This window comes from Strix aluco, chromosome 14 (genome assembly GCF_031877795.1).
Source record: "Strix aluco isolate bStrAlu1 chromosome 14, bStrAlu1.hap1, whole genome shotgun sequence".
NCBI lineage: Eukaryota > Metazoa > Chordata > Aves > Strigiformes > Strigidae > Strix > Strix aluco.
Window position 1 is genome coordinate 1572706 of NC_133944.1, and position 12371 is coordinate 1585076.

General features: G+C 58.2%; 2 protein-coding genes across 2 annotated transcripts in view; one reads left to right on the forward strand and one right to left on the reverse strand.

Annotated features, from left to right (window-relative positions):
* Positions 1-4718, forward strand: part of FANCA (FA complementation group A) — a 36173-nt gene extending 31455 nt beyond the window's left edge. The window contains exons 38-43 of the mRNA XM_074839351.1: positions 1326-1388; positions 2529-2634; positions 3033-3108; positions 3438-3594; positions 3943-4035; positions 4445-4718. Coding sequence (XP_074695452.1) covers positions 1326-1388; positions 2529-2634; positions 3033-3108; positions 3438-3594; positions 3943-4035; positions 4445-4552 — 603 coding nt within the window. The 3' untranslated portion in view covers positions 4553-4718. The remainder of the gene's footprint in view (positions 1-1325; positions 1389-2528; positions 2635-3032; positions 3109-3437; positions 3595-3942; positions 4036-4444) is intronic.
* ZNF276 (zinc finger protein 276) lies at positions 4645-12350 on the reverse strand. Its single transcript, XM_074839476.1, has 11 exons — positions 12143-12350; positions 10648-10957; positions 10476-10528; positions 9262-9759; positions 8314-8392; positions 7253-7333; positions 6802-6912; positions 6651-6726; positions 6156-6273; positions 5827-5926; positions 4645-5415 (listed from the first exon to the last, which is right to left on the reverse strand). Exons 1-11 carry the CDS (start codon positions 12348-12350, stop codon positions 5130-5132), a joined length of 1920 nt encoding a protein of 639 aa, XP_074695577.1. The 3' UTR covers positions 4645-5129.
* Between the last annotated feature and the right edge of the window lie 21 nt (positions 12351-12371).

Consider the following 12371-nt stretch of genomic DNA (forward strand, 5'->3'; position numbering starts at 1 on the left):
CCGGGGGATAACTGGGACCAGAGCTCCATATGGGGAATGTCCCTGCACTGAGGCATTCACAGGTAAAGAGTGTTGAAGCGGAACCTGTGCCTTACTATTTACTCTTAAGTTTTATTGCTCCAGGCGGCAGTTACGGCAGCAGCTTCTCTTGCTATGGGATTGACTCCTCCACTGTTTATACTGGTCTAGAGCCAAAAGCTGCCAGTCAGAAACTGGAGTCAGAGTTGATAGGAGCATTTAGTACATGTGGAACTTCCACCTCAGAAATCTCCCTTGAGATAGGAGGAGGAGGAGGATGCCAGGAAGAGTGAGAACAGTGGAAGGGCTGAGTGTAAGTGGGATCCCAGCAGCTGCCCGATGTTCAGGCCTCAACCACTGCTCCAGTATTGGTGGGATCGTGCAGATCTTCCTGTGGCAGGGACTTGGTCCCTCACACCCAACTGCTGTCAGGCCAGGCTCTGAATCCCTCCAGGTGACAGACAGCGTTAAAGGGAAAATCTCCCTCTGTCAGAAGGGGGAGAGTTGTGGGATTAACCACCTTTGGGGGCGAGACACCCTAGTTAAACCCAAGGAACCTGGTTGTTCCACATGTGCCGCTCCTTTTTGTTTGATTTGCACACACGCAGCAGTCTGTGCCTCTGGAGGACTCTCGGCTGAAGTGAAAAGCCTCTGGCTGCCACGTTCCCTGCCCCGGCCTGACCTCTGTGCATGTGCAAACAGACCTGCTGTGCACAGCACGTGCTGCCTGGCTCAGCTCTCTCCTTTCTCAGAGACAGGAGAAGAAAGGAGGGTTAGCTTTACAACTGGATTAGCAATAAATTAATTCCTTTAACTTCCCAGGATCACAAAGCCACTGCATCCTTTGATTTGTGTGGTAGGGATCCAGAAAAGCGATAACCGGTGTAGGGCAGGACAGGATTATGCTGTGCTTGCTGAGACAAGAGGCTGCACAGCAGCTGCTGGTGGCATGTGGCTGAGGGCCAACACGAGCTCTCCTCCAGGTTTACATCTGTGGTAGCCCACTCGTTTTTCCCTGTATTTGGGTGAAGTTGTCATCCGTTGTCTGACTTGCTGACTGCAGCAAGCCTTGCTTCGAGAACGGTGAATTCAGTGTGGAATTCACCCTTAGAAGCCATGAGCGATGCCAGGCTGCGGTCCGCCATCCTCAGACACGCTCTGCCTTCCCCTGGAAGGAACAGCACTGCCTGTAGCTCATCCAGGTCTGTCCTGGGAAGGTACTGGGTGAAACGTTATTTCCTTACTGGAAAGCAAAAGTTCTGAGTGGCCACTGGGTACAACTAACAGGCGGTCTCTCTTCCTTGCAGCTTCTTGTCTCTCTGCTGTTCTTCTCGCTCATGGATCTCATCTCGGCAAAAATAGCACCAAAGGTAAATTCAGCCCTGAGGGAATTCTCACGACGCTAAATGTGGCTGATGGGCTTGGTTTGCTGCCTAAAAATGCTTCTTACCGGTGCTGCCAAGGCTGGTAGCTTGTTCTGGCAGGAGGAAGGGATCAGCAACATCCCAGACAGAGCCCTTCTGCTCCTATCAGATTAAACCTGTATTTCCCTCGAACTGATGTTATCTCCCCTTTCACTACGGCAGCTTTTATTTCTCTTCCTGAATGACTTACTATTTTCAGTTCCCTATTGAGACTTTACACCTCCCAGGTAGTGCAGGAACCTCGTGTCTCTCTTAGCTTTTGTGTAGCATTTCACGTCTCTTAGATGACATTTTTCCTCAGGCTGGAAACGTACGTGGTATTTCACAGGAGAAAGGGTCCCCAGCAAGGAGGAACATTAGTTTCCGAATGATTTAATGCTATTAAATGAAGGAGCAAAGATGACAAGTTTCTTCCAGCAGTTGTCTGCCCTGAGCATCCTCCCACCTGTGAATGCTTGTTTCTGTCCCTTTTGCTGTCTCCTCAGCTTTGAAGTGCAGCTGTTTGTGTAGTCACCCAACAGATTGGATCGGGGAGCGGATTCAAGTTAAAAAATAATCATTTGTTCTCATAGTCTGCCTCTGGGAGAGTCTGGAGGAAGAGTCATTGAGGGAAGAAACATCTTGAGCAAACAGATCTGGGAGGTTATTCCAAGTAAAATGATTAATGAAAAAAAAAAAAAACCCCAACAAACAAACAAACCCCAAAACCCAAACAATCCTAAGACATGGTGTCACTAGATGGGTTAGAGGGGGAAAAACTGGCTCTGGGGAGCAGGGTGGGGTCGGGCAGGGCGTGTGGTGGCTGTGCTGAGCACCGTGCTGGGGACGAGCTGGTCTTTGATGCCATTTCCCTCCCTCTCAGAAATTGTTCTGAGCTGAGCCCTGCGGCCGGGTTTGGTTGGGGTTTGGTGATGAAGGTGCAGCCCGTGGGGAATCCAGGCTGCCAGGAGCGAGGAAAGATTTGGGCTAAATTCATAAAGGTTCTTTCACAGAGCACTTCACCTGCACAGTCTCCTGAGGGGATCCTTTCTGCTTGGGTGCAGCTAAAGCCTAAGACAAACTCAACCTGTCCTTTCTGACATCCAGGAAGGAGTGGATTCTCAGATGGCCCTGGAATGGTCCCTGGAGATCCTGCAGTGCCTGGAAGAGAGGGGCACATCCTGGCCACTTCTCTTCCATGCAGGAGGGGAAGGTGAGGGGTCCTGCCTCCGATGGGTGGAAGGGTGAGGTTCGGTGCGGGGCAGGCACGTCCCATCTCTCTGATTACGGGTGTGCTTGTGAGAAGGAGCTGATGGGCCTTCGTAAGCAGCATGAAAAACACTTGTTTGAGGAAAAGCTGAGAACATCCTGCTTCTACCCTGCAGCACAGGGACTCGGCTGATGAGCAGGAGCGACTGACACTCAGCGTTGCTCCCCATGGTGGAGAAAGCCTCAGAGGGGGCAGCTTGCTTCTTGGTGGTCACCACCCCCAAGCACTAGTGTTTTTCATGGGCTTGGAAGGAAACTGCAGCCCCTGTGCTGCTGCAGAAGTATGCAGGGTGGCGTGAGGACCACTGAAGATGCTTAGTGCTTCTCTTTTATCCATTGCAGACTCCCAAAAATACGGTGTCCTGCGCGGCGCAGCCTCGGACCGTCACACCCGGCTCTTGCCTCTCGCATTCTACAGGTAACATCCCGCTGGACTCGGCAGGGAGGGTGTTCATGGGGGAGGATGTGGCTGATGGTTTGCACAGACCACGGCTGGCCCTGTGTGGGAGACAACACTCGATCACGGCAGGATTGCGATTTAAGGAGCCCTGAGGTTTTTGCTAGAAGTTTCCCCTCAGCTTTGTGCTCCAGACAGGAGTGTCCCTGGCTGCCTTCCCGCTCCTGGCAGCGCGGTGGCCCTGCACACAATGAGACTTGTAAAACGGGCACTGGCTGCCTTTGCCTTGTGTCTTTCTGTGCTTGAGGCCACCGCGGAACCAGCGCTAACGGCTGTGTGACCTCCTCTAGCCTCAGCCCTCGCTTCCACCGCGAGCTGCTCGCCAGAGAGCAGACCTTCCTCTGCGTGGCACTCGATTCCTACATCCAGCTGCTGCGGCTCTTTGTGGAAGGGAAAGACCTGCCGCAGTGCCATCGAGCCGGGCAACGCCCAGACCCCCCAGAGCACGTGAGTGAAGCTCGGTCGCTCTTTTTAACGGCGAATCCCGTTCTTTATCCCTTCCCCTGCCACTCGCAGCATCCCTCTTGTTCACACCTTCCCGTACAAAGCAGAGGCGTGGGGCTGCTGCTGCAGGCAGCTTGCTCACCCCTCGGGGCCGAGAGAAGCTGCTGGGGCTGCTGTCCTGCTGCTGCCTTGTACGGGATCCCAGGGTGGATGCAGCTGCTGATCAAGTGATCTGCTTAACCTCTGATGAGCCCGAGGTGCAGTGTAGTGGTTCCCGTTCCGCCTTTGGAGGTGGGAGGGCTGAACGTGACATTGCCCTTGGCCTCCCCGGGCCGTGTCTGTGTTCTCCAGGGCCATCCCTTGGAGGTGATCTCTGCGGCCCGGCGGTTCCTGCTGGGCGCCATCCCGCGATGCCCTGCCCAAAGCTTTGGAAACATACAACCGGTGCGTTGGATATATATATTTTTTTTTTTTAACCCTCTTCTCCCAGGATGGGAGAGCTCCTGCCTGTGTGGCCTTTCCTGGGATCCTGCATGGTTGTGTCCCATGTGGGAGAGGTGGGAGCTGCCTCCTCCCTTGCCCAGGCCACAGGCTCCTCTCCCCCACGACATTAAACCCTGCCCACTGCTTAACTCTTCGTCTTGGGGGAAAAGAGCAAGCACAGCGAAGGGGCAGGTGTTGAAATTTCTCACAAGATTGTGAGAATTGTGTTATTTCTGCACGAGTCAGCAACGGCTTCCCTCCCCCCTACCCCGGCTTTGCCGAGGAGCAGCCAAACGCTCCCGTGCTGCTGTAACTCGCTCCTGAAGCAGCACGAGCAGGTCTAACACCAGCTCCTTGCCCTCTTCCTCAGCTCCTGGCCACCTGTGAAGAACTTGACCCTGAGCTGGCAGCCACCCTCCTGCGCTTCTCGAGGCCTGGTGTGGCCATGGAACTGGACGAAGAGCTGCTCCTCTTCTGAGTAAGCTCAGGGTAAGCTGAGCCCAACACCCTGACTGCAGCCGAAGGGACAGACAGGGCCCTACCTTGCTGACCAGTGCTCTTTCTTTCAAGTTACTTTGTAAATAATTTATTACAAGCATAACCATGAAGCTCTTATTACAATAAAAAGTAGGTTACAAATTTCAGTTTTGACTTGCTTTAGGAAGCATAATTTTTATGTTTTTTTTCTTTTTTTTTTTTCTTCAAAACAAAACGTCTGCTTAAAGTTGCTCCGCTGTCCTACGTACCCTCGGAGGCACCCGAGGGGAAACTCGTGTGTGCAGGCAGCAGCCAACTTGGGCTCTACAACGGTGTGCGTGGGGAGAACGGGGAGGGGTGCTGCCGAACACCCCCTCCCCTGGGATTAGACAGACTCTTAGTACAACACTGCTGAATCAGACGTGAGCATGGAGAATCACAGCATGATAACAAGCTTTTTCTGAGCAAGCTGAAGCTAATTCCACTGAGTTCTTTGGGAGACTAAAACGTAGATTAAAAATCTCCACTCTGCCGTACGGTTTCTATAGTGCTGGACTGGGGAAGCGTCCCCGTCCCCCTCAGGTGGGCTCCTGCTGCGCAGTCACTTCTGTCTTTACTGCTTGGCTTTCTGAAGTCCCTGAAGTACTGAGGAGGAGGATGGGCTCTGGCTCCAGTGGCTTGGCTTTGTCCTGAGTCTGGGTCAGAGGGTGCACCATGGACATGTGGACATTAAGGTTATGGGCCTTCTCGAAGCGCTTCCCGCACTGGTCGCAGGCGAACTCCAGCTCCGTCTCCGCTTTGTGTTTGGTCATGTGGTACTTGAGCGATGCTCGCTGTCTGCACTGGAAACCACAGATTTCACACCTGCAAGGCAAAGCAGGGGCTCAACACCCGCCCTGGAGCCGCGGCCTCCGCTCGTCGTCACGCTGAACGAGCCCATGAGAAAACAACCGCAGCCTCGGAGCTGCTTGCTCAGAGCGTCTCCCACAACCACCCCGCTCACGCAACACCCTCCTCGGGCCTGCGGCTCCTCGCCGAGCGGTCACGGGCTGAACTCAAAGGCAACAGCAAGAGGAGGAGGTGGAAGACTGGCTCAGCAATGGGAAAGCTCGAGCACATGTTGTGGGGGAACATTTAAAGTGAATCAGCCGGACGCTGCCAGCTCCAGGCGGGGTTTGTATCGCAGAATTACTCCGTGCTAAGGGCAGTGGCGAGAGCTCAGAACTTCCCTACCCCCTTTTCCTCCCTACGAACGGAGCATTGGTGTGCACTTACTGGAGGGGCTTGGCTCCCGAGTGCCGCATCTGGTGGACCGAGAGGTGTTTGCGTTGCTTAAAGGTCTGCCCGCATTCATCGCAGATATAATTACGTACCTCTGCAACGGAAGGAGGGAGAGAGTCACTGGTTCCGCTCATTTCTTAGCTCACGGAACGCACGCAGGCAGCCGCCCATGCTGACTGGTGGAGTCTGGATTCCTCCCCCTGCCTCGCATCCCCCCACCCAACGGCCCGCTCCAGGTTTAGGGGCACAGCAGACCCTTCCCCAGCCTGCGCAGCGAGGTGCTGGGGGCGTGTTTGTAACACCCGCTGCCTGGTGGGACACACCTGTATGAATGAGCTTCACGTGACGCTGTAGGTACCGGTCAATCATGAACACCTTGTTGCAGCCAGGATGAGGACAGGGCCTCTCCCGAACCTCTTCGTGATGCTCTTTGATGTGTTTCTGTAAAGCAGAAACGCTGGGCTGCTGTTTTCCCCAGTGAAAAAAAACTGGATCCCCCCAAAATGAGACCCCTGTCTTGGCAGGCTTGTGCATCAGCGCTGCTGTGAATAAACCAGAGACTTTCACCCCAATCTGCCCCCCCTGGAGGGGGCTGTGACGGGACGTGGCAGCAGCCTTCCTTCAGAGAGCAGCTCCTGCTCTGTCTGGGCTCCGAAAAAAGGCCTCGGCCTCTCCGCAAACCACTTTGTTTAGGGGGTTTCTGCCTCCTGTGGAGCGATGGGGTGGATTAAATCTGCCAGGGATCCTCTCCTCGGACGGAAAGGGCTCTATAGTGCTCCAAGCTATGGGTTGGGGACAGGAGCAACCCCTGAACTTACCTTCATGCCGTCCGCCCCTCTGTAGACAGCCGTGCAGCCCTGGTAAGGACACTTGTAAATGGTGGGCAGCTCCTCCCTGCAAAGCAGAGGCTGCCGTCAGCCCGCGTGCCAAGCACGGGGTGCTGCCCAGCCCTTGCCTGCTCCTTATTACCTTTCACATTTGATTTTTTTTTTCCAGCCTGGTTTAGGCCCTGGCTTCTTCCTTATTTTGGGCTCTTCCATCTTCTTGGCTTCTTTGCTGTCACTTTTCTTGCTAGAAACCCTCCAAGAAGGAACAAGGAAGGAGGACAGTGGTTTAGTACTTGGCTCTTGGTTTTAGTCCTCTCAACTCATCGTCCCTGCGCCTTACACCAGCTGAGGGCTTAGCCCGATGCTTGACTGGGCACAGCAGGAGCACATGGGGGGTAATTAGTGCTGGGCCTGGGGATGAGGGATGTGGCCCAGCTTTGACCCAACAGGGAGCTTGGGGGACACGGGTGCGGCACTGTGACCTCCAGACAAGGATATGGAGGGAAACGAGGCCGTGAAGGAAAGCAACGGCGCTGGCCCCGCCACGGCCCAAGCGCGGAGCTCAGGGAACCACGCAGCAGTAAGGCCCTTACTTCTTTTCGGGGTAAGGCTCGAAGGAGTCATCTGAAGATTGCACGTTTCTCTTCTCATTTTCATCGTCGCTTAAGAAGTCCCTGAGAGAAAGAAGATGCCCTTTACCACCCTGCTTCAGCTCCAGCAATACCTGTACTTCGTTCCCAGTGCGTCCGTCCCCCGAGGCACCGCGTGTCCTCCCCCCCCATCACCTCCCCAAGCAAACACCATGCCGGTGCACGTGGCAAATAGCAACATCAGGTCCTTTTAGGACTAGATCTCTGTAAGAATAATTGAACCGCTGTCAGGAGAACAAAAAACGGCCGTTACTGAAAAGATCTATTCATTGTTGAGGGATGTTGCTACTGCTTTCTATATGGGGAAAAGTAATTTTGTAGAGCAAGAATGCAGTGTCACTGTCTGGCACAGGTTAATGAAGCCCAGATCGTTCCGTATTTCCTCACATGTAGAAACCACATAGATCTGGGTTTTTCTTTTTCCTCCTTTTAAATCCTAAGCCATACAAGAAGCAATTAATTCTGAAGGCAGGAAATGGGTGATAAATTGTTGTGGCACTTCTCCTGTGACAGCTGACAGATTTAGCTGACACACTGCAATAAGTCTGCGCTCAGCCCTTTAGTACTTTAGACTCGGAATGACTGGATTTAGCCAAATCTTTGATCCTAAAGACTGCTAAGCTGCCCGTGTCCCTCCCTCTCCCCATTTAACTGTGAGCAAACGGGGCCATTTCCCTCACCCGTGTTCCCGCACCGCCCGCTCTTCCCATCGCCCCCTCCACAGTTCCTTCCCCAGAGCAGAGCCGGGGATGGGGGGGAACCAAACCAGGCCCAGGTTTGCCAAAACCAGCCAAACACCCCCAGAGAGCACACGCGCGTGTAAACCTCCCCCCCTTCCCCGGGGAGTTCGGCGTGAGCTTTGTCCCAGGCGCCGCAGAGCCACCACGGCAGTTCCGAGGGGCCGCGAGGGCCAGGTCACTCATGGAGAAAGAGCTCTCCGAGGCGGGTCATTTCATACTCGCAAAGAAGACATTTAGGCTATTTTAAACCCACTCTTCTCTCACCCCTCAGAAAGGTCACTGAACTCGTCTTTTACCCGCTCATCCGACGTTGCAGACAGAACCTGCTTCCCACTCAACTGTCCTAGGGAATGAAGGAGAACACGGTGCGTTACACGGAAAAGCAGCAAAAACCAGCCAGCGGAGACAGCTGCCGAGAGGGAACCAACTGCTGCGGGGTCACTCAGCGTGAAAACGTGCGCTCCACCACGACTTAAACCCCACTCCGCGTCTCGTGCGCTCAGAGGCTGCTCTCCCAGAGCCTTTACTCCCACGAGCAGCTTTTGGTTTCCCCCATGACTCCGTAACTGAAAGACTCGTCCCCACTGAGTCCCAGCTGCTGTTCCTCCTTCCAGCAGCGGACACCTCCCACGGCTGGTGGAGTTAACCACAGCCCAACGTCTGTAACTCAAAAGTGGGTGTTATTCCCCAAATGCCACTTCCAGGAGAGTCCAGCACTAAACCCACATGAGCAGGCCTGCCCGGCGACTCTCCTTTGTGGAGAGAAGGGGCTCATCACCTGCGGCCGCAGCGGGATGGGGGAACCCCCTCTTCCCTCCAGGGTTTGGATGGAGTGGAAAGAAACACCTGGCAAACGCGGTGCTGGAGAACCAGCAATCGCTCGGCACCACTCAACGGGTGCCTGTCCCCGGGCAAGAGCAAGGTCTCGCTAGCCCAGCGCAGCCTGCTCAGGTCTCGCCCCGTTATCAGAGGGGGAAAGAGCGCACAGGGTGAGGAGAGCAGCTCTTCTTGTGCGCTGCGGTCGGCCCAAGCCCCATGTTCTGCCTTCTGTGAGGCTCGGAGGTGATTCTCCAGGCAACCGGCGCTCCCCAGCCAGGGTCTGCATCCTCCCTGAGGAGGGGGACCAGCTCCACCATGGCTCCCCGGGTCAGCTCACCAGCAATTTGCCCTTCCCCAGCGGCCCGGAGGGAGAGCAGAAGGCAAATCCCTTACCTGTGGCACCGCTCAGAGGCGACACGGGCTGCGGCAGGGCTTTCTCCTGCGAGGGGGCTGTGCTGTCCAGTTGTGAGCGAGACGAATCCCTGTTCTGCAGCGGCTCGTCCTCCACGTTCAGCGGCACCGATGTGGTCCCTTTGTTTGCAGGCTGCTGGCAAGGACTTGTCCTTACTGGAGCATGCTGGGGTTTGGGAACGGAAACAGCCTCGGCATTGTCTGCCCCAGCCCCGTTGTCAGTCAAGCGCTGCGCCGTGCTCTTGTTCCACTCCCGTTTGACGGACAAAGCGTTGTCAACCAGCACCGTGCTACAGTCCGAATCCGTATCCATGATGTAGTCGTGCCCGTCCCCGCAGCCCCAGACGGCGCGGATGATGCCGCAGTACTCGGAGGAGAGGACGCTCCGCAGGCTGGGCGCCGAGGGGCAGCTCCCGGCGTGCGCGTGCGCCCACGTCACCAGGCCGTGCAGGCACTGCGGGCTGGAGGTGATCAGGTCAACTGCGGGAGGGGAGAGGCGGCACACGCACCGTCAGGCCCCTGCGCTGGCCCAGGGCACGGCCGGCCGCGGGGAGGGGACAGGGAGGGACCCGCTGCTGCCCCAGCGAGGGGACGGGGCTGCGGACACGCTCCCCCCAGCGCTGCGTGGGGCTCCTGCCTCAGAAGGTGGGGGGAGAGGACTGAGGGTGCTGCACCCAGAGGGACTGGGGCGGGGACAGCCCCGTCGGCCACCAGTATCACTTATTTTGCAGCCAAAAGTGTATTTCTGATTGCTTCCCTGCACCTGACGGTGGCTGACAGGCCTGGCACCGCCACCCAAACACGCTCCGCCTGCTCTTTGCACCTCCCTGCAGGTGAGCCTGCACCTGTTAAGCTCAGCTTGGGGAGGCTGGCACCTGCGCCCGTTAAGCTCAGTTCAGGGAGGCTGACACGTGCGCCTGTCAAGCTCAGCTCTGGAAGGCCTGCCACTGTCAAGCTCAGCTCAGGGAGGCCTGCGCCTGTTAAGTGCAGCTCGGGGAGGCCAGTGCCGGTGCGGATCCTCCTGGGGAGCTGGAGGAAGGGGAACCGCGACCAGCCAGAGCAGGACACGGTCGCGGTGCCGAGGGACGCAGGAACCGCCCGGCTGGGTGACCGTTCCTGGACGCCCGTAAAGCCCAGCCCTTTGCTGATGGCGTCGCAGAAGGAAAAGACACACAGCTCGGGGCACAGGCACTCACCCAGACACGAGGCACCTCCTTCTGCGTCCGGCTGGGCCTGGGCCGCGCCGCTCCTGCAAAACCAGAACAGCACAGTGGGGTCTCGGGGTGTTACGGAGGGAACACGCGGCAGTTCGCTACTCCCGATAACTCCGGGGAATTTAAAACAAAACCAAACCAAAATGCAACGTACTTTCCTTTCGACTTTACGTGGCCGGTGGGAGACGCGTTCACCCTCTGGATAAACGTCCTGAGGACGCTGCGGCATTTGTAGAACTGGGCATGGCATTTCTTGCAGACGAACTGGGGGAGCGCGGGGTCCTGCCGCACGGCCACGCCGACCAGCCGCTGGAAGTCGGTGAAGAAGACCTGATCCACCCGGCGCTGCTTCTCCGAGTTCTCCCCCATCACCGGCACCTTCCCAAAAGCATTGCGCAGCGTCCTGGAGGAGAACTTCCCGTGGCAGAGGCGACAATACCCGGTGCTCAGGGCTCTGCCGATTCCTGCCAGAGAAGGATTGGACGTTGCCGCAAAAGCACGGCAGCCGCTACGGCTTGGAGGCACCGACACACCGGGAGATGTTCCCTTCCCTCCATCCGGGCACAGAGAACCGGGGCAGGAAGGGCGAGACCTTCCCCGTGACCCCCCGCTGCAGACTGGGGCACCGCACCACAACCAACTGACCCTAAAATCAGCTTTTCTAGCCCCATATCGCCCCAGCGGAGAAAACCTCCTCCCCGCTGCAGCGTTCCCAGGGCTCGCTCACGTGCGTTTGCGCTTTTGCCAACGCTCTCCCTCGGCTTCAGTGGTTCTTCTCCCTCCCGGCGTTTATCTCTGAAGTATTTATAGCTGGCGGTCGCGTCCCTCGGCCGCCGCCCGCCCTGGGCCGCCCCAGCTCTTGCAGCCCCTTCGAGACGCGCCGTTTCTGACCCGCCCTGACGCTGCCCCACGGCCCGGAGCGGGGCAGGGACTTGGGGACACGAAGCTTCCGAGCGAGGCGTGATGCCCAGCAGCTCTCCCGGTTCCATGACCCTGACGCTTCTCCCGGACTGGTGACCCTCCGCTCAGGCCGGGGAGGGAGTGGGGAGCTGCCCGCGGCCCCCCAGCCACCGCCGAGACCACCCGAACCACTTCCAGAGCCCCCGGGGAGGGGCAGGGCCGCGCGCAGGGCCGGGGGGGGGGCAGCCCCGGTGCCGCTGTCACTTGGGTCTGTCTTTCTGCGCCCAACTTGGAACCGTTTGATGATCCAACTTATCTCCCGCGCCCCGGCAGCGGGACGCTCGGTACCGGCCGCCCCCAAACCGCAGCCAGGTAACGGCAGAGCGCCCCGAGGCCCGAGGGGGGCCCGGTCCCCGTCCGGTTGTGCGGCCGAACCCCCTCCTTACCACGCTACGGACCGGCACCGGGGGGCTCGGCTCCGTGGGGGTGAAGCCCCTCCACGCTAACGGGGAAATCCGGGCCCCGGCGCAGGGCAGATCCCGGTGGCACGGAGGGCAGCTCCCCGTTAGAGCGGGGACCCCCTCCGTACCGGGGGGGGCTCGGCAGCACCGGCACCGTGCCAGGCCTTACGCCCGCCGGGACCCACGCACCCACCCGCAGCCTGGCCCGGTGGGTGGCCCGGGGGGGTACGGGACGCCCCGACCCGCCGCCGCGCCCCCTCTCCACCCCTCAACCGGGTCGGGCCTCACCTGCCTCCGGGGCCCCGCCGAGGGCTGCGGGCCGTGTCCAGGCAGCGGCCGCCGGGGCCCACCCGGCGGGAGGCTCGGCCCGCACCACCGCCGCCGCCTCCTCCCCCGTCCCGCGGGCCGCCGTCCCGGGTCGCCGCCGGGGCTCGGGGGACGCCGCGCCGGGGCCGCCCGCGGCCGCCAGGAACCGGCCGCGCCGATCGCGCTTCATCGCCGCCGCCGCCGCCGCGGG

Excerpts from the sequence above, each read along its gene's own strand:
- ZNF276 (XM_074839476.1), bottom strand. The coding sequence starts at position 12,350 with ATGAAGCGCGATCGGCGCGGCCGGTTCCTGGCGGCCGCGGGCGGCCCC. Across the intron at positions 10,529-10,647 it reads CACGTAAAGTCGAAAGGAAA|GAGCGGCGCGGCCCAGGCCC; the intron begins GTACGTTGCATT and ends CTGGTTTTGCAG. Across the intron at positions 7,334-8,313 it reads TTCAGTGACCTTTCTGAGGG|GGACTTCTTAAGCGACGATG; the intron begins GTGAGAGAAGAG and ends TCTTTCTCTCAG.